Genomic DNA, 24,649 nt, shown 5'->3' with positions numbered 1-24,649 from the left:
ACCACCCATGCTCTCCGGCCCTGTCTCCATGGAAACAGGCCAGCGATGTCCGCCATCTGACCTCCGCAGGTGAAGAGGTGGAACGGGGGAGTGGAAGCGTTTTCTGCCGGGCGCCGCTTCCCTCCTGACCTCTCACTCCGTCTTTCTTTCCTTCCTCGTAATCCTCTCGTCTTCTCATCTCTCTTCTCTTTTTCTGCCCATCAAGCATCTCCTCTTCTGTCTGCATCCTTCCCTGTATCTGTACAGTCACACCTTCTCACCCACCAATGAAGGATATGGTAATGTTCCAGGTGTTTGCGTGTGTATGTGTGTGTGTGTGTGTGTGTGTGTGTGTGTGTGTGTGTGTGTGTGTGTGTGTGTGTGTGTGCTTGCACATCCCAGACTGGCACCTGCAGTGTGTGCCACCTGTTAAATGGCCATGAAGGGCTCTGCCATTTAAAACAGCTGTCACCCCTGGCTGTGTGTGTGTGTGTGTGTGTGTGTGTGTGTGTGTGTGTGTGTGTGTGTGTGTGTGTGTGTGTGTGTGTGTGTGCGTGCGTGCGTGCGTGCGTGCGTGCATGTGTTTGAGTGTGTGTGTGCGTGTGTGTGTGTGCGTGTGTGTCTATTTGTGTGTGTGTGTGTGTGTGTGTGTGTGTGGAAGGGAGAGATCAAGAGACAGAAAGAAAAAATGAAATATTCAGAAAGACAAAGAGAGAGAGAGAGAGTTTGATGAACAGGGAGAAAGAGAGAGAGAGGGACAGAGGGAGATGGGAGAGGATAGAGAGGGAGGGATAGAGGTAGAGGGATAGAGAGAGAGGGAGAGAGAGGAAGAAGGAGAGAGAGGGAGAGTGCAGAAGAAAGGGGGAGAGAAAAAGAGAGAGGGATAAAGATGGAGAGAAAGGGAGAGGGAGAGAGAGATAGAGACATAGACTACTGTTTGTAGTTTGTACTACCATACACTTGATTGATGCAATCAATAATAAATAATATAGAAATACTTATCAATTTACTTATAAATACTAGACATTTTAATAGTAATTATGACAGTACAGTATGTTTCTGCTGTGCCTTTAAAATCACAGCTTACATATGCCTCTGAAGTCAGACAGGGAACAGATGGGATGGTGGTAAGGGTTGGAAGTATACGCCAATCAAGAAAGATGACTGTTAGACCCACACACAAGCAGCTAAACAACTAAAACATAAAAGACCATAGAATATAGTAGTTTATAACCAGGTGCAGATGAAAGGAAACATGTTTTAAATATGAGCCTTATGTTTTCTACAAGCATTTATAAACTATACTGGATAAAGGATCTAAGGGAGACACTGCTGCTAATCTAAGTCAGGGGTGTTCTGTGTAATTTACCTCAGTAGTCTTGGTGTTAGTAGAGGTTCTATCATGTTAACGTTGCTGGTAAACTGCTGCAGGTGTAGGTAAACTCAGAGAGGAGGTGACGTGAAGGTCTGGAGGGGTGTATCCTATCACTTCACACGATTATTTCATGAAGCACCAGCATGAGAGGGTTGCCTTGTTTACAGATGATGTACATAATTACTGTCACATGTGGGAATCACAATTCCATAAGTAAGAATTCTGTTCCAACAGTTCAATTTCCATGGAAAACTGAGAGGAAGAGGCAGGCAGTCTGTTTTGAGGAAGGAGGGACACAGTGCACATCCGTCCTTGGGGACATTATACAAGTCCTGTATGCTTGAAAAACGTCTGACTTTCTTAGAGGATGGGCACAGATCATTTCTGTGCCTTTATTCTCCTGTTTTCAAATGGGAGATGATTGTGTGGGTGTGACGTTAAATATTCACAGGCTCACTTGACTGTTACCAAAACACACACAGCTTGCTGAACAGCAGAGATAATTAGTCAGTTCCAATCACCGGGGCTCAAAGTGGCACGTGTGGTTGGTGTGATTTGCAAACAACATCCAACCAGGACAAATTGGTGTGTGCCAGTTTGACATTTTGGACAGATCAGGTGGTTGGTGCATGAATCCGGATTGTTCTCCTGACGGAAGATGCTCTCCAGACAGCTGCTGACAGAGAAAAGCAGACTACACAGCTAGACGTAACAGGAGCTGTAGAACACACAGCTAGACGTAACACAGGAGCTAAAGAACACACAGCTAGACGTAACAGGAGCTGTAGAACACACAGCTAGACGTAACACAGGAGCTGTAGAACACACAGCTAGACGTAACAGGAGCTGTAGAACACACAGCTAGACGTAACACAGGAGCTGTAGACTACACAGCTAGACGTAATACAGGAGCTGAAGACTACACAGCTAGACGTAACAGGAGTTGAAGACTACACAGCTAGACATAACACAGGAGCTGAAGACTGGACAGCTAGACGTAACACAGGAGCTGTAGAACACACAGCTAGACCTAACACAGGAGCTGAAGACTGCACAGCTAGATGTAACACAGGAGCTGTAGAACACACAGCTAGACGTAACACAGGAGCTGAAGACTGCACAGCTAGACGTAACACAGGAGCTGTAGAACACACAGCTAGACGTAACACAGGAGCTGAAGACTGCACAGCTAGACGTAACACAGGAGCTGTAGAACACACAGCAAGACGTAACACAGGAGCTGAAGACTGCACAGCTAGACGTAACACAGGAGCTGTAGAACACACAGCTAGACGCAACACAGGAGCTGTAGAACACACAGCTAGACGCAACACAGGAGCTGTAGAACACACAGCTAGACGTAACACAGGAGCTGTAGAACACACAGCTAGACGTAACACAGGAGCTGTAGAGCGCTTTAACATCTTGGTTGATGTATTATTTCAAAATAACTGTGTAAACCTTCACTGCAGAATACAAATACATGAATACAAATACACAAATTTCTCTGATTTCTCTAAAACACCTTAGAAATGATTGCGTTAAAGACGATTCTCCAAAAGCTCTTCTGCTGGAGCCCAGCCTATGTTCCTCTGAAGAAATGTTTCTCTTTCTGATGTCTAAGCAAATGTTTTTAAGAAAGGAATACTGTCGGGAATACTGTAAGGCAGGGGTAATCAATTAAATCTTTCCGCGGTCCATTTTTGGCAGATAGCTCAGACCTTAGGTCCGGGTCCGCGGTGGCGAACGAAAGGGGGGGGGGGGGGGGGTGGGGGGGGGGGGGGGAATGTATATTTAAAATATAGTCTCCCGTTAAAATTTTTTTGGCATTTGGGTCCGTATCCAGTTAATCAGGAATGTAATTGGGTCCGGACAGGACGGCGTTCGGGTCCGGATCCGGACCGCGGTCCGCCATTTGGTGATACCTGCTGTAAGGTATATTGCAAAGAAATACTGTAAAGGGATGCAGTATAAGGAATGCAGTGTAAGGAATACTGTAAGGGTACTGTACAGAAACACTGTAGGACTTCTGTAAGCTGTTCATGTGCTGCTCTCCCATCTGAAAGTCTTCGTTCATGCTTCCATCATGTTCGGCTCTATGCACTTCCATAGTGACAAGCTCATTTTGACATCTTTGCACAGCTGAAGACAGCTCGAATCGAGTGTAGTGAGTGTGAGTGTGAGTGTGTGTGTGCGGATGTGGGATGTGTGTGTGTGTGTGTGTGTGTGTGTGTGTGTGTGTGTGCGCGCGGATGTGGGTGTGTGTGTGTGTGTGCGTGTGTGTGTGCGCGTGTGTGTGTGTGTGTGTGTGTGTGCAATGCCAGCTATATGCAGAACATGCCAGTGCTGGTTGTTCTCTGCCATCACACGTTCAATTGATCACAGCTGCCGAGCACTCCGCAAAGACACGTTCCACTGTCGTCTCACTGTCGAGAAATGTCAGTCTCGTGAGACTCCAGCGAGCGTTTATGGTCTTGAAGCACCTTTAATGGTTTCCTGTGGATACTGATGTATTTCACTGGAGTACTGCTCCAGCACAGAAAAGACAAATGGCACATCAAGAGACAATTATACACAGCAGAAAGTATCTAATGTGCCTACAGTGTGTGTGTGTGTGTGTGTGTGTGTGTGTGTGTGTGTGTGTGTGTGTGTGTGTGTGTGTGTGTGTGTGTGTGTGTGTGCGTGCGTGTGCGTGTGTGTGTGCATGTGCGTGTGTGTGTGTGTATGCATACATGCATGTTTCCATAAAGAAAAGGCTCATATGTGTAGAGCAGGAGCAGGAAGAGTCTCCCGTTTGTGCTCCACACAGACGCTCTGTTCTCCGAGTCCGACTTTGATGGACAGATCGCAGATACATCTTGCAGCAATTTTTTTTAAATAAAAAAGGCTTGTCTGGTTGCCATGGTGACAGAACTTTCCTGGCAGAGAGATGCGGGGTCCTGTGGTCTTCAGAGCACTGTGAGAAAGGAATGATGGAAGCGGGACAGGTGATGAGAGTGAGGAGATGCCTCCAGCGTGTCCCGCGTAGGGGCCCTGTGTAGAGGGCTAGTGGGCCAAAGTGTCTGTTAATAATAATCAATAATACTTAATCAATATTAATCAACACTGCTCTGTAGTACCCAGCAATTAGCACCACGTTTATTGCCAGTTACCATCGATCATTCACTATCATGCTCGTTTGCATTTTGCTTCGTTAGCAACGTTAGCACTGGTCAAATACTCCTTAACAAACCGATATCTGCACCGACGTCTCCATAATTCTCCATGGACCCATCTGTGTCTACTACACTGGTATTGATCCGCTCTCTCTCCTCCGCTGTTTGTGTGTGTGTGTGTGTGTGTGTGTGTGTGTGTGTAGTCCACCTGTATAAGTGCGATGCCCGGCGGGAGAGCTGTGGCCTGTGTCTGAAGGCCGACCCCCTGTTTGGCTGCGTGTGGTGTAAGAGTGAGAGGAGGTGCTCACTGAAACAACACTGCCCCCACCCACAGAGCATGGAGCACAACGGCATCTACAGCAAGTGTACACACCCCAGGATCACCAAGGTGAGGACACGCACGCGCACACACAAACATACACACACACACATACACATACACACACACACCCCAGGATCACCAAGGTGGACACACACACACACAAACACACACCAAGGTCACCAAGATGAGGACACATACACACACAGACCCAGTGTTGCATGGGCGGGGTCTGTCTGCCCTTGCCTGTGTTGTTGTTCAGGGTGTTTGCCACAGCACCTTTCAGGACCACGAAACTGTGTCTCCTACTCTGGGTGTGTCTGTGTTTTTCTCAGGCTGAAACACGCGTGCTGGTAACTGAGCTATGAGCTGGTGGGAGTTCTGGCTTTGAGCAAACCTTGGCAGATGTGCTCCGGGTTTCCAGATGAAGTCGATGCTTTTTGTTGTGTTTTCAGTTTGGGGAATGCTGGGAATTGATTCAAACCATCGTAGCTGCCGCTACAGAATAAATTGATTGTTTATACGCCTGAGTGACGGAACTTTTCTTGACCGGGTGAAAATGTGGTTCAAAAGGGGAACATGGACTGATTAACATAATATGGGTCCAGTTGTGACTGCTATTCAGATTGATTGATTGATTGATTAGGTCTGTCTCTCCCCAACGCTCAGCTTTTTATCATCTTTTTTTAACAACCTACAAGTCTGTACGCATCCTAACTCACTTCATTCCAGTGACGTCTCAGATCAAGCTTTAGTTGAAGTGGATGATGATTAAATATTTTCCTCCACCAAGCATCAATTAGCTTGTCAAAGTCACAGATCTAATCATCATGTAATGAAAAGAGACAAGCTGCTCCCGTCCTCTCACAAAGCTCCCGTCTCTCTCATGGCTCCCCTCCTCTCGCACGGCTCCCGTCCTCTCACAAAGCTCCCGTCTCTCTCATGGCTCCCCTCCTCTCGCACGGCTCCCCTCCTCTCGCACGGCTCCCGTCCTCTCACAAAGCTCCCGTCTCTCACACGGCTCCCGTCCTCTCACAAAGCTCCTGTCTCTCCCATGGCTCCCCGTCTCTCGCACGGCTCCCGTCCTCTCGCAAACATAAGCCTGCCACCTATTGGCCGAGGTGCTGCAACCGGCGACGATGGCTATTGACTGCACGGTGATGCTGAGATCGGATTGGCTGGAGCGTCCAGCTGGTGTGCAGAAGTGGGGGGATTGTTTGACGACCAAATACCACGTTTAGAATAAACCAACACGGAGCTCACACATGGGGCACCCAGTTTGCATCAACCAGAGACGTGAGGTCTAAGGAGGAAGGTGTGGAGTTTGGAGGAATGCTGGTCATAGAATTGCGGTTGTGAAGGAGCTTTTATGCTGCTACGAGGTCAGCGAACCGCTTGACACTTGTTAAACTAAGACTCCTCAAGAGGTCCACCAGTGTCCTCTCGCAGTCTCAGTATTTAGAAGAGTCACACTCCCGGGGCCGGCGTGTGGTTAAATACCCATACATACAACAGAGTCCTCTCCATGAAATAAAGAAACCTTCACATTTAACTTTCAGTTTAACAATCAAGTGGACGTGTCCTGTTCTTTCTCACGCTGGTGTCCTTCTTAGCGTAGTCCAAGCAGAGCAGTGCTTCTTCTGACTTAGTTCAGGTCAGATTTGGAAGTGTTTACCTCTCGTACGTTGTTATGAAGTGCTGGAATGCGAATGACTCCTACAGCATGTCGTTAAACAGTCGTGGTTGACGACGTTGTCATGGTGAAATCGCTGAGTGGTAAACGAGGACCTGGCAGCAGCGGTCAGGCTGTGGACAGTATGGTTCTTTCCCAGTATACGGGATAATAGCACAGCCATGCGTACCGTATCAAAGAGCTGACCCCTGGGACAGATCAACCCTCGGCTGGTGCAGTGTGCTTATTGACCTGCCTTGTTAACAACAGGTGTGTTTCCCCAATGAATGAAACCTAAAAATTAAATTGAGTGGCAGATTTTGATAGTAATTCTCAGGAGAGCACGCAAGGAGTCATGGAATCACTGCTGCTGGGGCGTTATCACCTGACTGCAGTCTTTAATCGGCATGCTTAAGACGGAGCCGCCGGAGAGAGATAGCGTTAGCCTCTGTGTCTACACCGACGGCGGGCGTCCGCTCGGAGGAAGAAGAGCACCAGCTACCGACGAAGCAGCCGCACAGAACTCTGGGGTTAATCTCAAGATTTAACTGATACCTTCCCTACAAAGGGTTTAGCCCACAACACGAAGGCAGCGTTGCGACTACAGAGATGCTACATCCTCTTTACACGTCCAATAGAAAGATTCTAATTCATAATATGAGTTTGAATTCACATATGAATTGTAGGCTTATAATGGCTTATTGTGCCTGGTGTTTGGGTGTGTGTGTGCGCATGCATCCGTGTGCTGCACCGTCCACCAATCAGACGGGTTTTAAACGATGATGACTGGGATGTCTGCTACACGCACGACTCTGCAGGACCTGCAGCTCATCGTTATTCTCTGGACGTGTAACGGCTTTGTACCTCTCACAGAGAGACCCAATTATCCTGCTGAATCTCTGAGTCCCTATAACTGCATCTCTCACAGTGTCTGGCACACGCATGCACGCACACACACACACACACACACACACACACACACACACACACTCCTACTTTAACAGGTGCTTCTTGCAGGGAGGAGGTGGACAGTAGGAGGAGCTACATGTTCGTATCGGGGCTTTTGATCATGACTGCTGACATGCGACCTCTGTGCAGTTCACCCCGACGCGTGGCCCAAGGGAAGGCGGCACGCTGGTGACCATCCGGGGAGAAAATCTCGGCTTGGATTTCCATGAGATCCAGGGGAAGGTGAAGGTGGCAGAGGTGGACTGCACGCCGGTGCTGGAGGGCTACATCCCCGCCGAACAGTGAGTGTTTGGCCACACGGCACCTCCAGGCCGACCCATTCCCACAGACGCACTTCAATTAGTGTGGAACACACAGGGACAGCGCACCGCCATGCCTGATGGGGCCTTGTGTGGCCGACAGGTCTGCTGTAGGGTTCTGTAAATGTAGCTGGTGAGTGTGGGGTGAAATGTCACTTTTAATTGATATTAAGGAGCCCGTAGTCATGCTTGCTTTAATGATTTCACCGATCTCTGTGCTAGAGTGCTAGAAAAGCAACATTTCACATCTGCTTCAGGCATTATTGACTGGCAGTGACTATACTTGTATTTTTCTAAGTAGGTAGTGTAGGACTCAGCGACGCCCCCTACGGGTGGTTTAACGGTTCTTCAAGAGTACGCTCTTCAGGCGTGTGAGGCAAGGCAGGGTCACATGTTGCCCTAATCCCTTGAGGGGACTCAGAGCAGGTGACACAGAGCAGGAGTCCAGGAAGAGAAGGGTACTAAAGCATCCTTTAATCCCAGGTCAGGACAGAGGAGATTATGTCAAGCTATTTGTCAAAGATTCTAGGAGCCACGTCGGCCATTTTGAGGGAGCAGAAATGATCATCACATTATTATTGCGCTGACCTCAAAGAAACCCTCTTTGTTCTCTGTTCTGCTCCAGACCCACAATTTCGCCTCGTGTACTTTGTCTGAAACTGTGATAAGCTTCTTAGAGTGGTGTGTGATAAGTTGTGGTTTTGTCATAGAACAAGGAGATGGATTAGAGAATGTATTAACCTTTTAACTCCATGGTCTCCTCCATACATACTGATGGAAATGTGGAAGACCAATAGAATGAGCACTTTTAGGAGAGAGCTGTTTGTTTAAAATACAGGCCTCGACAGTTTTTGAGAACACACACTGTTTATTGCGTAAGTGTGAAAACCTCTAGGCTGCCAAATACAGTTTTTGTGTGTGTGTGTGTGTGTGTGTGTGTGTGTATGTGTGTGTGTGTGTGTGTGTGTGTGTGTGTGTGTGTGTGTGTGTGTGTGTGTGCGTGCGTGCGTGCTTGCCTGCACATTTTACAGGATTGTGTGTGAAATGGGTAAAGCGGAGAAGAGCCAGTATGCTGGGAATGTCCAAGTTTGTGTTGGAGACTGTCAGCCTGAGTTCATGGCCAAGACATCGAAGTACTACTACTTTGTGGTGAGTGCAGACTTCACATTCTCAGCTGAACACCGCCATGATTGAGTCAGATGTGCTTAGATTTACTATGTAGCCAGCTCTGCAGCTCACCATGGGTCAAGAGGTTGTCCTTAACCGTGGAGCTCATCCTATAATAATCAAGGATCACACACTAGGAAGTTGACCAATAAAACAATACTCTTCCCCCTCTCTCTATCTCTCTCTATCTCTCAAGTAAACATTTAATTCAGAGAAATGTAGGCATGTCTATGGCGACAATATTGATTGACAGTTCCTATTAACCTTGTGTTATGTCACATTATCATTTTTATGCTCCTTAATTTGCTTTCATTGCTCTGATTCGATATCGTAACTCAATCATGAGCTTTAAAAGTGGGACTAAAATAAAAAAAAAATCTGATGGAGGGAGTGAGGAATGAGTGAGGAAGAGTGACGTAGCACTCTCGGTGAGCATGCAGTGGACCAGTGTCTGAATTCACCCCCGCAGATCCCCAAACTGAAGTCCCTGGACCCAGTCCGTGGGCCTTTGTCTGGAGGGACCATCGTCAACATCACAGGCAGCAACCTGGACGCCGGAAGCAACGTGTCCATCATGTTCCAGGACCACAAGTGCACTTACCACAAGTGAGGCGGGTGGGGTGGTAGTTTTAAGATGATGTCATTCTTCTGCAGGGGGCAGGGAGGGGGTATGAGAACATTAGCGTCATCAAACATGAGAGGCAGATCAATTCTGACATTAAGACCGAGATGAGTTCTTGATCCCTAATCAATAATGCCAATAGCAATCAGGCCTTGTTTCCTGCGTGGCCCGGACAGCCGCGTTTCCTGCAGCTTCACCTTGACACCTGAGCAACATCCACACAGTTTACTTAACAATGCACCACATGACACTGATTTTGGACTAATTATTGGTCATATTTAAAATACTTTTTTTGTTCCCCCCTCTCTGTTAAAATGGCCTCGAAGGTCACAGTTCACATTTATTAACTAATTTTATGAAAATTCATTTATAAACACATTCATGAAACACATTTATGAAAGCTCAATAGCTTTCGAGCCCCTTGACATGGAAGTGACATTCATGCTGAATGAGATCATTATGAATGACAACAGTTGATTCTGGTTATTATGATATGCGGTGTGGAAATGGTGTGTGTGTGTTTGCTCATGCAGACGGGGAGCTTTGTGGATCACATGTCTATCCCAAGCATCCATGCAAGGCTACGGAAACGTCACGGTGTCCGTGTTTGTGGATAAGGCTCACATTCACAAGGATCTGCAGTTTGAGTATGTGGAGGACCCCACTATAACCAAACTGGAACCTGAATGGAGCATCTTCAGGTATGACATCCAATCACAGACGTCTAAAATACTAAAAGGCGCTTTGTGACAACATGTGTTGTGAAAAGCGCTATACAAATAAACTTTGATTGATTGATTGATTAAAATATGAGCTGCGATCTTGTCAAAACAAGTGCTCATAAATGGAGTGTTTAATGTTAATAAGGTAGACCAAATCTCAAAGTGTTAGTTCGTTAGCACGAATGAAGGTCAAGACGCACGCAACTCCAAGGTCATGGGATCGATTTCCAGGGAGAGCACATAGTGTCACACTTCTCTTCGTTCGGGACAAAGAGCGTGTGCCAAACGGTCTAAACGTGAACAGAACTCGTGTTGTTTTGCTTCGCAGTGGAAATACGCCAGTGACGGTGACAGGCACCAACCTGGATGTCATTCAGAACCCACAGATCCGAGCCAAGTACAACAACCAGGAGACTACTAATGTGAGTTCAGGCCCTTTTCAACCCAACATGGTCGTGCCAGAGGCTTCCGCTCGCCTCTGATCCAGAAGCTAGTCAACTGCAGTGCGCATTAGTGAGTTGGGTCAGGTCCCTCACAACCTCCTGATGCAGGAAAAGGAGTTCTGGTTCCAACGAGAAAGAGAGAGAGAGAGAGAGAGAGAGAGAGAGAGAGAGAGAGAGAGAGAGAGTAGACAATGACAGAAAAGGCGTGAATCACAGAAAGAGAGAACAGGAAGGCCAGACCTGCCAGCACTGACACAACAACAGCGTGTCCTTTGCCGTGAGGGGGTGCGCGGTGGTCTATTTGAGGTGGGAGTATTTCACTGCTCTTCCCCAGAATGGGCCCACAGATCTGGGGGAGGCTTGTATTCACTGGCACCTGATTGAAAGTCTGCAGAGACAAAGGAGTGAAACGTTATCTCCTCGCCGAATCCCCCGCACACGCACGTCATGCATCTGTAGACGCCATACAATGAAACTCTGGCGCGGTGCACCTTACAGCACAGCACACGCCTGTCCAACCCCATCATTGGCCTGTTTATGAAACTCAGGCTCTTTTTTTGGGTTTTGTGTTCGTGTAGATTTTTTGTCTGTAATGGCATCTCCTGTAACCCAGTTTGGGAGAGTGACGGAACAATGTGTTCTGTGAAATGGCGCCCCCTATCTGGTAACTGTGGTGGGCACGTCCAGCGTCTTCTCCCACCATCTGTTCGTGTCCCTTTTGTTTGAGGCAGCCGAGGGCTCCCGGTAGCTCTGAGGACGGGCCAGCACGGCTCGGGCTTTGTGACGAGCCTGCTGTAGCAGTTTTGTTGTGAGGCTTTGAGAGGAAGATTTTGAATGTGAATCTTCTGCCTGAATGTTATAGCAGTGCGCTACAAGGTAAATCTGGAGCACACAATGGAATGACCCTCGCCAAACATTTATCCCTGCACACTGCACAAAGAAAGGACATGTTTGACTGACAGCAGCTTCCTGACTGTAGCGGTCGCTTACAACAGGAAAAACAAAAGCAAGACCTAAGGAGGTGCTAAAGGGCTAGAGAGAGAGAGAGAGAGAGGAAAACGGTGACATCACTGAGTGTTTCTAGGTGCAGGTGACTCATCACAGCGTACATCAAAGGTTCGGTGTGTGAGAGGAGCCATTTTAAACCTGCCAGTGATTTAGTGTTCCGGCAAGGGTCTTGGACGGTGTGTCTCTAGGGACTGCCATTTTAAAATCTTGTCATTTGAAGCATATGTCGGTAGGTTTTGTACCAAAGCGAACTTCACAAAACAGCATGGATAAACGAATCGCTGCACTTACCACAAGGCTGCTCAGTGATTTTGTGTGTCTTTCCATCTGTGTCATCCATTGGTCTTCCCACTCATCCACCTGTTCATTCATCCATCTTTCATTTAATTCAAAAATACCTCCATCCATCCACTTTTCTTCCAATCATCAACCCCCCAGCATCACCATGACGTCCGTCTGTGTCAAGCCTGTGTATGCCTTGGTTACCTCCTCAGGCGTGTGAGGTGAAGAGTCCAACCACCATGCTCTGTAAGGCCCCCGCGCTGCCTGGCGGCCCAGCCAGGGTGGAGGAGGAGGTGGAGGAGGAGGTGGAGAAGCCGGATGAGTTCGGCTTCATCCTGGACAACGTTCAGTCTGTTCTGGCCCTCAAGAACACCAACTTCCTCTACTTCCCCAACCCAGTTTTTGAGCCTTTCAGTCCGTCAGGGGTGCTGGAACTCAAACCTGGATCTCCCATTATTTTAAAGGTACATCCTCAATTTCAACACAAATCGCTTCTTTTCTGACAAACAGTTCTCTAACATTAACAAAACCAGTTTATAACTGATCCAAAAGTGCTTAACCTAATTGGGGAATTCAAGAATATTGATCCTGCCTTATGGATGGACATTATGGATGTGTATACTCTATAATGAGCATTCACCATTACCAAATACACTGTAGTAGGAACTACCTTAGAGGTGCATCTAACACGTCTCTTTCTCTGTTCAAGCTGGGATGCTGTCTGCTGGTCTCTCCCATAAAATCACCCGTTTCATGCTGGTTTTGGTTTTAATCGCCTTGATACCAAGTTTCTCATCTGGCTTCCAAATGCGTTTCAGGGCAGGAACTTCGTCCCTCCTGCCCCAGGTAACAACGGGAAACTGAACTACACGGTCCTGGTGGGAGAAAAGCCCTGCTCCCTAACCGTGTCTGACACCCAGCTGCTGTGTGAGTGGCCCAACCTAACTGGACGCCACAAGGTTTTGGTGAGTCAGCACCGGGTCTTGAACCGAGCGGCGGTGGCCCCAGAGAATCCTTGCTGCTTAGATGATAAACATCTTATCTGTGGACCAAAACTAATAAAGCTAATAAAGCTAATAAAGGCCCATTTGTGATTTGGAGGGGGAGTTCTGGGTTGCCGCCACCTGGCCCAAACACGTGCGAGCACTAGGCAGAGCCGCCGGCCCGTTTACCGTCACAAACACACAAACACAGCAGGCGTCGTGGGCCCGTCTGCTGCCGTCTCTGTCTGCCTTAATAGCGCCCAGAAAAGTGCCAGCTTTTCAGCCCAGAGATGCATTTGAGAGCACTTCCCACCCCAGGCAGTTAGTTAAGGACAGCTCAGTGTGAGGTGAACGCATTTGAGGTGCGTTTAGAAGAAGGTCACAGCAAAGGTGATCCAGAGCTCCCCCTGCTGTGCACGCTGCAGTAATTCACTCACCACATGAGGCCATGGTGCAGTTTAAATCTCATGGGGTTTAGGCTTATGTTTATTTATAAGTGGAGTCAGTGAGCAACTGCATGGAAGGACGGCAGGTAAAAGCTCAGTGAAGTGGCCATGTGATCCTGGTCTATTATAGTGTTCAATTTAGCCTGGTTTAACCTGGTCTAGCTTGGTTTAACTTGGTCTAGCCTGGTTTAACCTGGTCTAGTCTGGTTTAACCTGGTCTAGTCTGGTTAAACTTGGTCTAGACTGGTTTGTTTCTTAATAATTGACCATGTTTTCTTATTTGAGTTTTCTGCTGTTCTTGAGAGATTATCCACTAGGTTACAGGGTACAGTGATCAAGGACAAAACAACGGAACATGAGCCCATCTCATGTTTCATTTAAGAGCTTTTGTTTAGCAAGCTTGTCATCCCCAGTGAGACTTTGTTGCTGAAAAACTAATGAAAAATAAAAATAGGTTAAATGAAAGATTCTATTTGATCTTAAGCTTGACTGATTACCTTTCTGTGGCACGTTCCTTTCAGGCACGTGTGGGAGGCATGAACTTCACCCCGGGCACTGTCCACATCACCTCGGACAGTCCTCTGAGCAGCACCGCCATCATTGGTATTGCCGCTGCTGGGGGCCTCCTTATCCTGTTCATCGTCATTGTGCTCATCGCCTACAAGCGCAAGTCCCGCGAGAGCGACCTGACCCTCAAGCGTCTGCAGATGCAGATGGACAACCTGGAGTCCCGCGTGGCACTCGAGTGCAAAGAAGGTAGGCGTGCCCAAGAAAGGTAGGCGTGCCCAAGAAAGGTAGGCGTGCCCAGGGAAGGTAAGCGTGCCCAGGGAAGGTAGGCGTGCCCAAGGAAGGTAGGCGTGCCCAAGGAATGTAGGCGTGCCCAGTGGAGACTTGCACAGGTGTGAACAGCGAAAGCAGAGTGAATTCTCAGAGTGAATGTGAATTAGCACAGCAAAAGTGTGACATTTCACATTTGGAGGCCTTCAGGTCTGTAAATAAAATGCGAATTGAAAGCAGTTTCTGCTCAGTGGGAATTCATGCATGAAGCAGCAAGTCTCACTCCAGATTAAAGAGGAAAAGTGAGAGTCCTGCCCACACGAGCGAGGCAGCGTCTCCACCCGGGTGTTCATCACAGCGCTGTGTCAGTCTGCAACAAAGCGATGGCCTCGTCAGAACGAACTTCTGCCGAACGCCTAGCTGAAACCCACCTGTGATGCACAACTTTAACCTTTAAAAGGATTTGTCATTATAAACCTTTCGCACAGGCACGTATCCACAGCTACTGTGCCAGGCCCCTCCTCATGAAAACTGGATGGGAAAAAATCCTGGATCTGCATTAGCATTTGCGCTCCGAGACCATGCACCATTTAACAGATATGTGACCTTGTTGTATTGACAGTGCTGCAGATTGTGAGGAGTCTGGGTGGCTACAGTGCATTAAATAAAAGATTGTTAAGCATATGTCCAAACGCACTGTCCAGTTTGTTAGAAAGAACATCCCTTCACCCTCACATTTGTTTTCTTGGACACCAGCAATATGCTGTTTAAAAATCAAAACCCAGTTCTTTGGTAAATTAACATTGCTCCGTTCACAAGGAATCTAAATAAAAACATTGATCCTGTTAGCTGCAGCGTCTATGTTAGTTTATGTATGTCAGTATAGTACGTCAGTTTGCCTGCCGCCCGGTTCTTAATAAATACCATTACGCAGCTACAGCGTTGTGTAGACAAAGGTAAATATTGCACCCTAATGTCATGACAACGCTAATCGATATACGGTCTCCCTGATTAATCTCGTTGAATTATGCAGTTTTGTTGTGATCAAATGAAATGCACTGAGCAGGATTATGGAGACATTGTATAGGGTTCCAGTGGATGAACGTCTGTTGTTTATGTCCTCCAGCGTTCGCAGAGCTGCAGACTGATATTAACGAGCTGACCAGTGACCTGGATGGAGCTGGGATCCCCTTCCTGGAGTACAGAACCTACACCATGCGTGTGCTCTTCCCCGGGATCGAGGAGCACCCCGTGCTAAGAGACCTTGAGGTGCCCACACTCCCCGCACAAATACCCACACAACCCCCACACGCACCCACACAGGTACACCACACTCCCCGCACACATAAACACACAGGTACCCGCACAGTCGCTAGCACACGCCACATGCCCCAGAGAGGCTGCTGCGTCTGAGGGATGAGTGGACATGCTCTGAGCCCACTCAGTTTCCTCTGTTAGCAATGTTAGCGTTTGCTTTGTCATTAGTAACGTTAGCATTTTCAGTTGAAGTGGGGGTTTGTTTGTATATTTGTTTGTTTTCCAAAGTCACAGCGCACTAATGCGATTGTTCTGATTTTGCATATGCAATTAACCCATTACCTAAATCTGCATGCCAACCCACTACCTACATCTACACACCAACCCACTACCTACATCTACACACCAACCCACTACCTACATCTACACACCAACCCACTACCTACATCTACACGCCAAAAGCAATTCAAAGCTCCAATTAGCTGTCACACCATATATGATAATGAGTTAATACATGTAGACGCCTCAAATTGATGGATAGTAATATCCTCCCTTGACAGAAAGTATTTAAGTATTCTCTCTCTCTCTCTCTCTCTCTCTCTCTCTCTCTCTCTCTCTCTCTCTCTCTCTCTCTCCTTTCTCAACTCTCTACCTCTCTCTCTCTCCCTTTCTCCATTTCTCCCTCTCTCTCCCTCTCTCCATTTCTTCGTAATGAGCCACTCTGTGATTCATAATCAGTCACTTGATAATCACACAAATGATGTGACGCTGTTTTCTGAACACAGGGAGGAATAACGTAATGGAGTGAAGTCTAACACACTAAAGGTTATTTATACCCAGTTATGACAGTGATGGACATTCCTAATCGAATCTACGCACACAGTCTGTGTCATCCTGCTAGCCAAGACTTGCATCTCCAGGCAGGATGAGCTCTGGCTTTAATAAGCCGCAATAATTACGCCTTAATTGGAATAAACATCCCTTCTCGGTGGAAGAGTTTGTAGCAAAATCAAATCTAATAGAGGTGGCAGTCAGCTTACCTCTGTATGTTGACAGGTTTGTAATGGTTATTGATGAGACAAATGGCACATGTTAGCGGATTTCTGCATTATTAATTGTTTATCATCAGCTGTCTGGATCAGGTACCAGCTGTCTGATAGAACACTAATCGGCAATAGTTTCTAGATTTGCTGTATTTCACCAGAGAATCTCTGTAAAAACATTCTAAGGGCATTTTTTCTCTCAAGAGTGTATTACTGTATCAACAAAAATCAAAACAAAACAGTAAAGTCATTAGTTATTTCAGGTGTATTTAAGGTATCTGATTATAATGGCTCTTGTAATTTGCAAACAAGATACCCTAATTTAACAAATAACACATGAAAAATATATTTTATTAATTATTTAAAAGCTAATATATTTTAGGACTTTATTATTAAAATATTCAAAACCATTCCTAATAATCCTTTTCCTTTAGAATCTTAGAACATACCACTGAAAATTTAGTATAGTCGTTTTGATAACATACAGTACAGCTCGAAAAACAAGTTCTAGTAATTTGAGTAATAGAATCGTTAACATTCTTGCAGATGCCCTCTGACCTCTACGCTCTGACTGCTGTTGAGAAACTGGTTCACCCAGAAATCTCCTTCATATGCGACACGTGTGGTGCTTGGCGCGTTTGGTGTGTTTGGTGTACCAGTCTGTCTCTTCTGCTGGGCAGGTGCCGGGCTACAGGCAGGAGCAGATGGAGAAGGGTCTGAAGCTCTTTGGACAGCTGATCAACAACAAGGTCTTCCTACTCTCCTTCATCCGCACGCTGGAGTCACAGCGCGGCTTCTCCATGCGTGACCGTGGCAACGTGGCGTCCCTCATCATGACCGTCCTGCAGAGCAAGTTGGAGTACGCCACTGACGTGCTCAAGCACCTGCTCTCCGACCTCATCGACAAGAACCTGGAGAGCAAGAACCACCCCAAGCTCCTGCTCCGCAGGTGAGTCCCAAGGCCCCGCCCATGACAAGGATGCATGAGACCCGAGGCCCCGCCCATGACAAGGATGCATGAGACCCGAGGCCCCGCCCATGACAAGGATGCATGAGACCCGAGGCCCCGCCCATGACAAGGACGCATGAGACCCGAGGCCCCGCCCATGACAAGGATGCTAAGACACAAGGGGTTAATACAGTCAAACCGGTCCACTCTTGAGGTCGAAGACTCCCTGGGCTAACGGTCTGCTAGGGCCTTCAGCTCTGTCTTCTGAGGGTCTACTCAGGGTCTACTGAGGGTCTTCTACACTGCAGTTTAACTTGTTTTAAACCAAACTGGCAAAGTCCTGTCAATACCATCAAAGTCAAAATGTTCTTTTTTTTTTTTTTTTTTTTTACAACAGCCATTGTCACATAGCAGCTTTACACGCGTCCAAGTCCGACCCAGTGAGCGGACCAAAGGTGAAAGGTGACGCTGCAGAACCGGAGCGGGCCCGCTGTTGGTGTAGTTGGAAGCGTTTAGTAGCTCTGGCTTCGTTTAAGTCTCCTTCCTCTCTCTGAGCTACACGCCCCCAGCTGTGAAGGGACCAGACAGAAGGGACGCTTCTAGTCCACTTCACATTTGCTCTATGCTTTATGATTCTGTTATTAGAGCAGGGCACTGAGGCCATTATTTGGCCGTATGTTTTATATTTTTTAAACTTTTAATAGCGGTTATTAAAAAAAGACCAGCACATTTACATCAACTCCATTAACTAAAGTGAACTTTTCGTTCTGGCTCCATTAAGCTAATTGATATCAGATTTGGAAAAAGTATCATGTAATGTTTAAAGGCACGAGACAACACATGTAAAGCAACTCAAAGGGCTCTGATTTGAAGGCCTAATGCACTGTATATATTCCATAGTCTCATCACATATACATAACGTAAATGATAGACCCTCTCCATAATTTCAAGAGGCTGTGCTGAGCGGGAATGGTGTCTCCGCATGGCTCAGTGCCGTCTCATTAAATTCCCATCATGCCCATCAATCATGGCCGCCGTCAGCATGCACATTAAGATGCAACGGCAATCGGGCGCGTTTGCAGATCTGTAGGCGCAGATCACCAGGCCCGCATGAAGCGCTGCATATGCTAACAGATGCAAATGGGACACCACGCCATGCAGGCTGGGGCCTCCGAAGTCATAGCGCCTTGCTCATCCCCATCCCCTGATATTTACATTGTCTGCATTCATCACGGGGACGTGTTCACGTTATAGAAAATCATTAGCAGGAATATGAGGGATGCCAGATGTTGCTTACAACATAGAAGGATGCTGGCAGAGACAGAAAAAGAGAGATTAAAACATGAATACTAAAAATAATGTACATTCCGAATAGCAAACACATTCACAGGGTAAGAACACACAATTAGACATACACACACACACACACACACACACACACACACACACACTTACACTTGAAGGTCATGTTCCACTTCATCTGCCTAAGGGCTTAGAGAGATAAAGAGACTTCACACACACACACACACACACACACACACACACACACACACGCACATGTGCAAGGGGGAAACACACATGCAGATTGGTGGAGCGTTAAACATGCCTCCAGGAGATCGCTCTGATGACCTCAGATCGGGACGCGTGGGCTCAGGTACAGATTTGCTGAGAATAACATTTCATTTGGTGACATTGAAACACCTACTCCCTCTCCCAGAAAACTTGAGATTCTCTGACACATTCGTCATTAAAATATAATTATGATTAATTAGCCCTGAATCCAATTAAAAAGCACTAAAACCTTGGGGATAGAGGGAATTGTATGAATCTCAATCCTCCGTGCAATCACCTCTTTTGCATTTCTGCATGACTGTGGCACAGATGCTGTTGTAGTCAAAGGACTCTGTGAATAAAAGGGCCACATTTTATTGCAGCATTGCTGTATATTTCTTTACAAATATTATCATTTGGCAATTGATATGATGCCTGTGCATACCCTAAGGACAAAGAACCCATTTAACAAACAAATGTAAACACTGTTAATGTGAAAATTATGTAACAATAACAATTATGTATGTCAGTTTGTCCAACACACCAATGTATTCGCACACCTCTTTCAGCTGGTCTCTGAAGTTAGAATAATTTCTTAGATAAAAAAAAAACAGGTTGTGCTGCAGCTTGTGGGCATGTTTTACAGTAGGAAATAAATTGCTTTCTGCAGTAGTTTAGCCTCCAGGTTTAAGAGAACTACTCCCTCACTGGCTCAGATGTGTCAGGCTGCAGGTGCGTCCCCCGCTCCCTGATGTGGAGAAACGTCCAATGTCCCATGTCTCCTCTGGCTGCCTAAACCTGCCATCTAATCATATAATCATAGAAAAAAAATCGAATGCAATATTAGTGGGAGATTTAGGCCTGAAATGAAAGCAGTCACAATGATTTTTGTTTTTTGTTTTTTTGCTGTTTTAATTACAGGTCAGGGTTTGAGCAGTAAAGGCCTTTTCCATTACTGTGTCTGTGAAATGTCTATCTGTGAGGGAAAGTTACTGGGTGACTGCAATTACACAAGATTAATTTAAGAAAATCCATCTCTCTGGACTTTTGTGGCATGCTGAATGATTTGTAAACATACTAAACTAACAGAAATGTCCCACACAGACAGATGGACAGACAGACAGACAGACAGACAGACAGACAGACAGACAGACAGACAGATAGATAGATAGATAGATAGATAGATAGATAGATAGATAGATAGATAGATAGATAGATCAGTGTGGAGGCATGAACAGTTATAGGTTCTACTGTATTTCCATGGCTCCCGGTTTATGAGTTATGTTGACACTGGGAACTGCTAAAACACATGGGGATAGTGAGCTGTCAATATAAATGTATAAATTCTTTTCATGTTCCCTCCCACGCCATTCTTTGGTACTTCTTAATTCTGTCCCTCTGGGAGCACCATAAGCCTAAACCTCAACCTCAATTCTAGGCCCCCTCCCAATTCATATTCTGACAGGCATGATTAATCAAGCCTGACAAAAGGAAGATTAATCACACCCAGATCTCAGGAAGACATTTAGCAAAGGTAAATAAAGGGTGTCCCTGAGATCCTAATCAGAACTCCATCATGGAGGGAGAGATTGTGGAGGGACAGGTAGAGGACACGCATGCTCTTCCTGTACATTTGAAGAGGCTGTTTCAGAAATGTCTGCACAAGGTTAACTTTCAAATAACTGGCCGGGTGTTTCATTTTCATCTGTTTGGCAAGATAAAAATAGTATTCAGGTTGCGTAGGTAAGATTAAAGTTTACTTTGTCCCATTTAAGTGATATGACATGGTTCGTTTCCTACTTAAGCTCTGAGCTCTTCACTTTCTTCCAGTGTATACTCCATATACTCCATGTATACTCCAAATACTCCATATATACTCCATCCCCATCATTTCTAGGGTCAGTGAATAGGCAGGTGTACAGGGATTACCACTTCACACTTCTAAAATCACTGATTACAGCCTTCAATATTTATTTATAATTATTATATTATATTTATGTAGTGTCTTACTTGTAGCTTTAATCCTTTTAGAATGGCATACCAACTTGTATGTTTATCCATGCCTGTCAGAAGTATGATACCTGTTAACAAATTACTGGTTGCCTTTGTGATTTCAAGGCTCCTGTGACCCTCAGACAGAAGACAGGAAGTATTAGCACACTTACCTAATTGGTTCCTGTAACATTGACCAGCTCTGAAGTCTGTGCTCCTTACACAGATGCTCTGCAATAAGACCGGTGTGATAATCCACAGCAGACACAATTCAGGACATCTTAATAGAAAAGTGAAGATGTAATCTCTCTCTTAATCAACCTTTACTCCTCTCTCTCTCTATCTCTCTCTCTATCTCTCTTTCTCTCTTGCTCTCTCTCTCTCTATCTCTCTATCTCTCTCACAGACATTCTCTCTCCCTCCCACACATTTCTCTCCCTCCTGAATTTTCCTTAATTACCAAATCAGTATTTAAAATGCAGTGAAGCAGGATAACTTTGGCTGGAGACTCCAGACCAGCTTTCCTTCCAAGAAATCGTGCACACGCTTGTGCATGTGTGTGTGTGTATGTGTGTGTGTGTGTGTGCGCGTGCGTGTGTGTGTGTGTGTGTGTGTGTGTGTGTGTGTGTGTGTGTGAGTGGATGGTTGCTCCCCATCTGTCCTCCCTCAACCTGGGTTCAGATGCACGTACAGGCAAAGCGGACTAACGAGCAAGCTTCTAGAACCATCTGTCGCATTCCTACGCCATCCAGCCTCTTCTTCCTCACGCACATTCAAAAATAAACCCTCGCCCCTCTCTCTCTCCCTTTCTCTCTCTCTCTCTCTCTCTATCTCTCTCTCTCTCTTTCTCTCGTGCTTTGTCGCAATGCCCAACATGAAATGAAACCTACATGGGAGGAAGCATGTTTCTCTTTAGGTTCGATTTGTGTGTGGGAGTAAAATGTCACCTCCTATTCAGTTCGACGTCTGAGATGAAGGCGTGCTCACGTGCAGGGTTGTCTCACGTGCAGGGTTGTTTCACGTGCAGGCTTGTCTTGCTCATATGGCTCTGTATCTTTTATCCCCTGCTGTCTTTCAAATAATTTTTTTTTGTTTTATAGTTAAATATAACTTGAGTAGATGTAATATTAAAAATAGAAGAAACAATGTGAAAAATATATTATGGTGTGAAGATGGAAAATTATGACAAAAATTATGAAGAGGAAAATAATGATGACATCGGCGATGATGGTGATGATGATGATGATGATGATTATGGTAGCCACAAAATATGCAAATATTTACACCGTTAGGTGCAGTTTTAAGTAAAGGTAAGGTTATCTGTTTTGAACGTGTGAATAAAATAGAGTCTGATGACATTACTTCCTGCAGGGTGGAATGTGCTCAATTTAAACCTTAACAAAAATAGCTAACTGTGGCCCCGGGACGAGCAGAGCGGAGCTGACGTCCTGAGGAGGGAGGTGGTGGTGGAGGTGGTGGAGTGGTGGTGGAGGTGGTGGTGTGGTGGTGGAGGTGGGGGTGTGGTGTTAGGAGACCTGCTATCTGCACTGCAGTACGGGGCCGGTCTGCTTCAGCCGGAACAGGCAGCCTGAATCATGTCTGACATCAAGCTGTTTTTTAACATGTGCTCCAGGGAGGGCTTATGTTATGGTAGATGTGTAAACATGCGCTGTGATGTACTTTCAAAGGATAAAGGCTGTTATGTACCAGCCTCCAGTTCCTACTGCCAACTCCTGCTCCAGGTTATGAATCTTGGTCTACTACAGAAGTCATAACCTGCTATCTGTACATCACTAATAAGAGAGGAAGCTCTTTGTCTTTGACTCTCTCTATCCCTCCTTTCTCTATACCTCTCCCTCACTCTCTCTCCCCTCTCTCTCTATCCCTCTCTCCCCTCCTTTCTTTAGCCCTCTCCCTCTCTCCCCCCTCTCTATCTTTTTCTATATCCCTTCCTATCTCTCTCTCTCTCTTTCCCTCCCTCCCTCTCTCTCTCTCTTGCTCTCTCTCTCTCTCTCTCTCTTTGCCTCCCTCTCTCTCTCTCTCTCTCTCTCTCTCTCTCTCTCTCTCTCTCTCTCTCTCTCTCTCTCTCTCTCTCTCTCTCTCTCTCTCTTCCACATAAGACAGACACTGATGTGTTACATACCAGGACCAATGCCTTTGCCTTTGGGGCCTGTAATATTTTGTTGGGGTCACACAACAGGGGCCTTGAGGGCCTGAATGATCTTTAAACCCAGTCCTCATGGGCACTGGGGTTTAAATGGAGAATATGAATGAATGAGTCAGTGTGGCCTGGCCAACATAGGTAATTATGTTGAGGCTTTTACCTCCCAACTGTCCCAGTCGTGTTGGGAGAGAGAGAGCAAGACAGACACACACATTAATGACATTACCACTCCTCTAGAGACCAGGCGAAGGCATTAGTACGTGGAAGGCATTCCACTCAGTAGAGGTGAAGAACAGCGCCCCCTACGGGATGTTAATCCAGTAATACGAGCCGATTCCCGTTGAATGGCAGGACTACGTGCATAATGAGGACAGTGTTATTACAGTGCCATCATGGGTTCATACAACATCCATCCTGCAGGACCATACAAATCAGTTTAAATGAGGAGCTTGCATTACAACAACACAAATGACCTTGGACTCTGTGTGATTATTATTATTGTTATTATTATTATTATTATTATTATTATTATTATTATAGGTTACTGTAGAATCTGGCCAGAATGCAGGGGTCATATACTGCTTCTATTATAAGAGAGAGAGAGGGAGAGAGAGAAGGAGAATGAGATGAGAAGATAGAGACTTGTAGAGAGAGATGGAGAGAGGGAGAGAGAGAAGGAAAGAGATGGAAAGAGAGGGGGAGAGGGAGAAAGAATGGCAAGTGTATGGAAGAAAGACACTGGCAAAAGAGAATGACATGATGCAGGTCTTGTTCTTTCACTCCCATTTGCCGTCTGTCTCTCTTTTTGCTCCCTTCTTTCACTCTCTCCCTCACGTTCTCCCTCTCTCTCTCTCTCCATCACACTCTCCCCTCCCTCTCTCTCCCCCTCTCTCTCTCCTTCTCATATTCTTTCCCTCTCATTGCCAAACAAACCCACCCTGGCCATTTGAGCCTGACTCGGTCCTCCCGTCTCTGGTCTAACTTGTTGTGCTGGTGTGGTGCGCTTGGACGTGTCCTCCCGTCTCTGGTCTAACTGGTTGTGCTGGTGTGGTGCGCTTGGACGTGTCCTCCCGTCTCTGGTCTAACTGGTTGTGCTGGTGTGGTGCGCTTGGACGTGTCCTCCCGTCTCTGGTCTAACTGGTTGTGCTGGTGTGGTGCGCTTGGACGTGTCCTCCCGTCTCTGGTCTAACTGGTTGTGCTGGTGTGGTGCGCTTGGACGTGTCCTCCCCTCTCTGGTCTAACTGGTTGTGCTGGTGTGGTGCGCTTGGACGTGTCCTCCCGTCTCTGGTCTAACTGGTTGTGCTGGTGTGGTACGCTTGGACGTGTCCTCCCGTCTCTGGTCTAACTGGTTGTGCTGGTGTGGTGCACTTGGACGTGTCCTCCCGTCTCTGGTCTAACTGGTTGTGCTGGTGTGGTACGCTTGGACGTGTCCTCCCGTCTCTGGTCTAACTGGTTGTGCTGGTGTGGTGCGCTTG

At 46.5% G+C, this 24,649-nt stretch overlaps 1 protein-coding gene across 2 annotated transcripts in view; it reads left to right on the top strand.

Moving 5' to 3' along the window:
• plxna4 (plexin A4) overlaps positions 1-24,649 on the top strand; it is a 225,028-nt gene that overhangs the window by 162,634 nt on the left and 37,745 nt on the right. The window contains exons 12-23 of one of the 2 annotated variants that reach the window (XM_077005340.1): positions 4,713-4,897; positions 7,599-7,750; positions 8,800-8,917; positions 9,405-9,541; positions 10,091-10,258; positions 10,608-10,701; positions 12,225-12,476; positions 12,831-12,977; positions 13,963-14,197; positions 15,345-15,487; positions 17,199-17,467; positions 17,865-20,651. In XM_077005340.1, coding sequence (XP_076861455.1) covers positions 4,713-4,897; positions 7,599-7,750; positions 8,800-8,917; positions 9,405-9,541; positions 10,091-10,258; positions 10,608-10,701; positions 12,225-12,476; positions 12,831-12,977; positions 13,963-14,197; positions 15,345-15,487; positions 17,199-17,467; positions 17,865-18,021 — 2,057 coding nt within the window. In that variant the 3' untranslated portion in view covers positions 18,022-20,651. Of the gene's footprint in view, positions 1-4,712; positions 4,898-7,598; positions 7,751-8,799; positions 8,918-9,404; positions 9,542-10,090; positions 10,259-10,607; positions 10,702-12,224; positions 12,477-12,830; positions 12,978-13,962; positions 14,198-15,344; positions 15,488-17,198; positions 17,468-17,864; positions 20,652-24,649 lie in introns of those variants that run through there. The other variant, XM_077005339.1, reaches the window with a different exon arrangement.

The sequence above is a fragment of the Brachyhypopomus gauderio genome, chromosome 5 (assembly GCF_052324685.1).
Source record: "Brachyhypopomus gauderio isolate BG-103 chromosome 5, BGAUD_0.2, whole genome shotgun sequence".
NCBI classification, from domain to species: domain Eukaryota; kingdom Metazoa; phylum Chordata; class Actinopteri; order Gymnotiformes; family Hypopomidae; genus Brachyhypopomus; species Brachyhypopomus gauderio.
The sequence above is the reverse complement of the archived record's forward strand: the minus strand, read 5'-3'. Positions and strand labels throughout refer to the sequence as shown.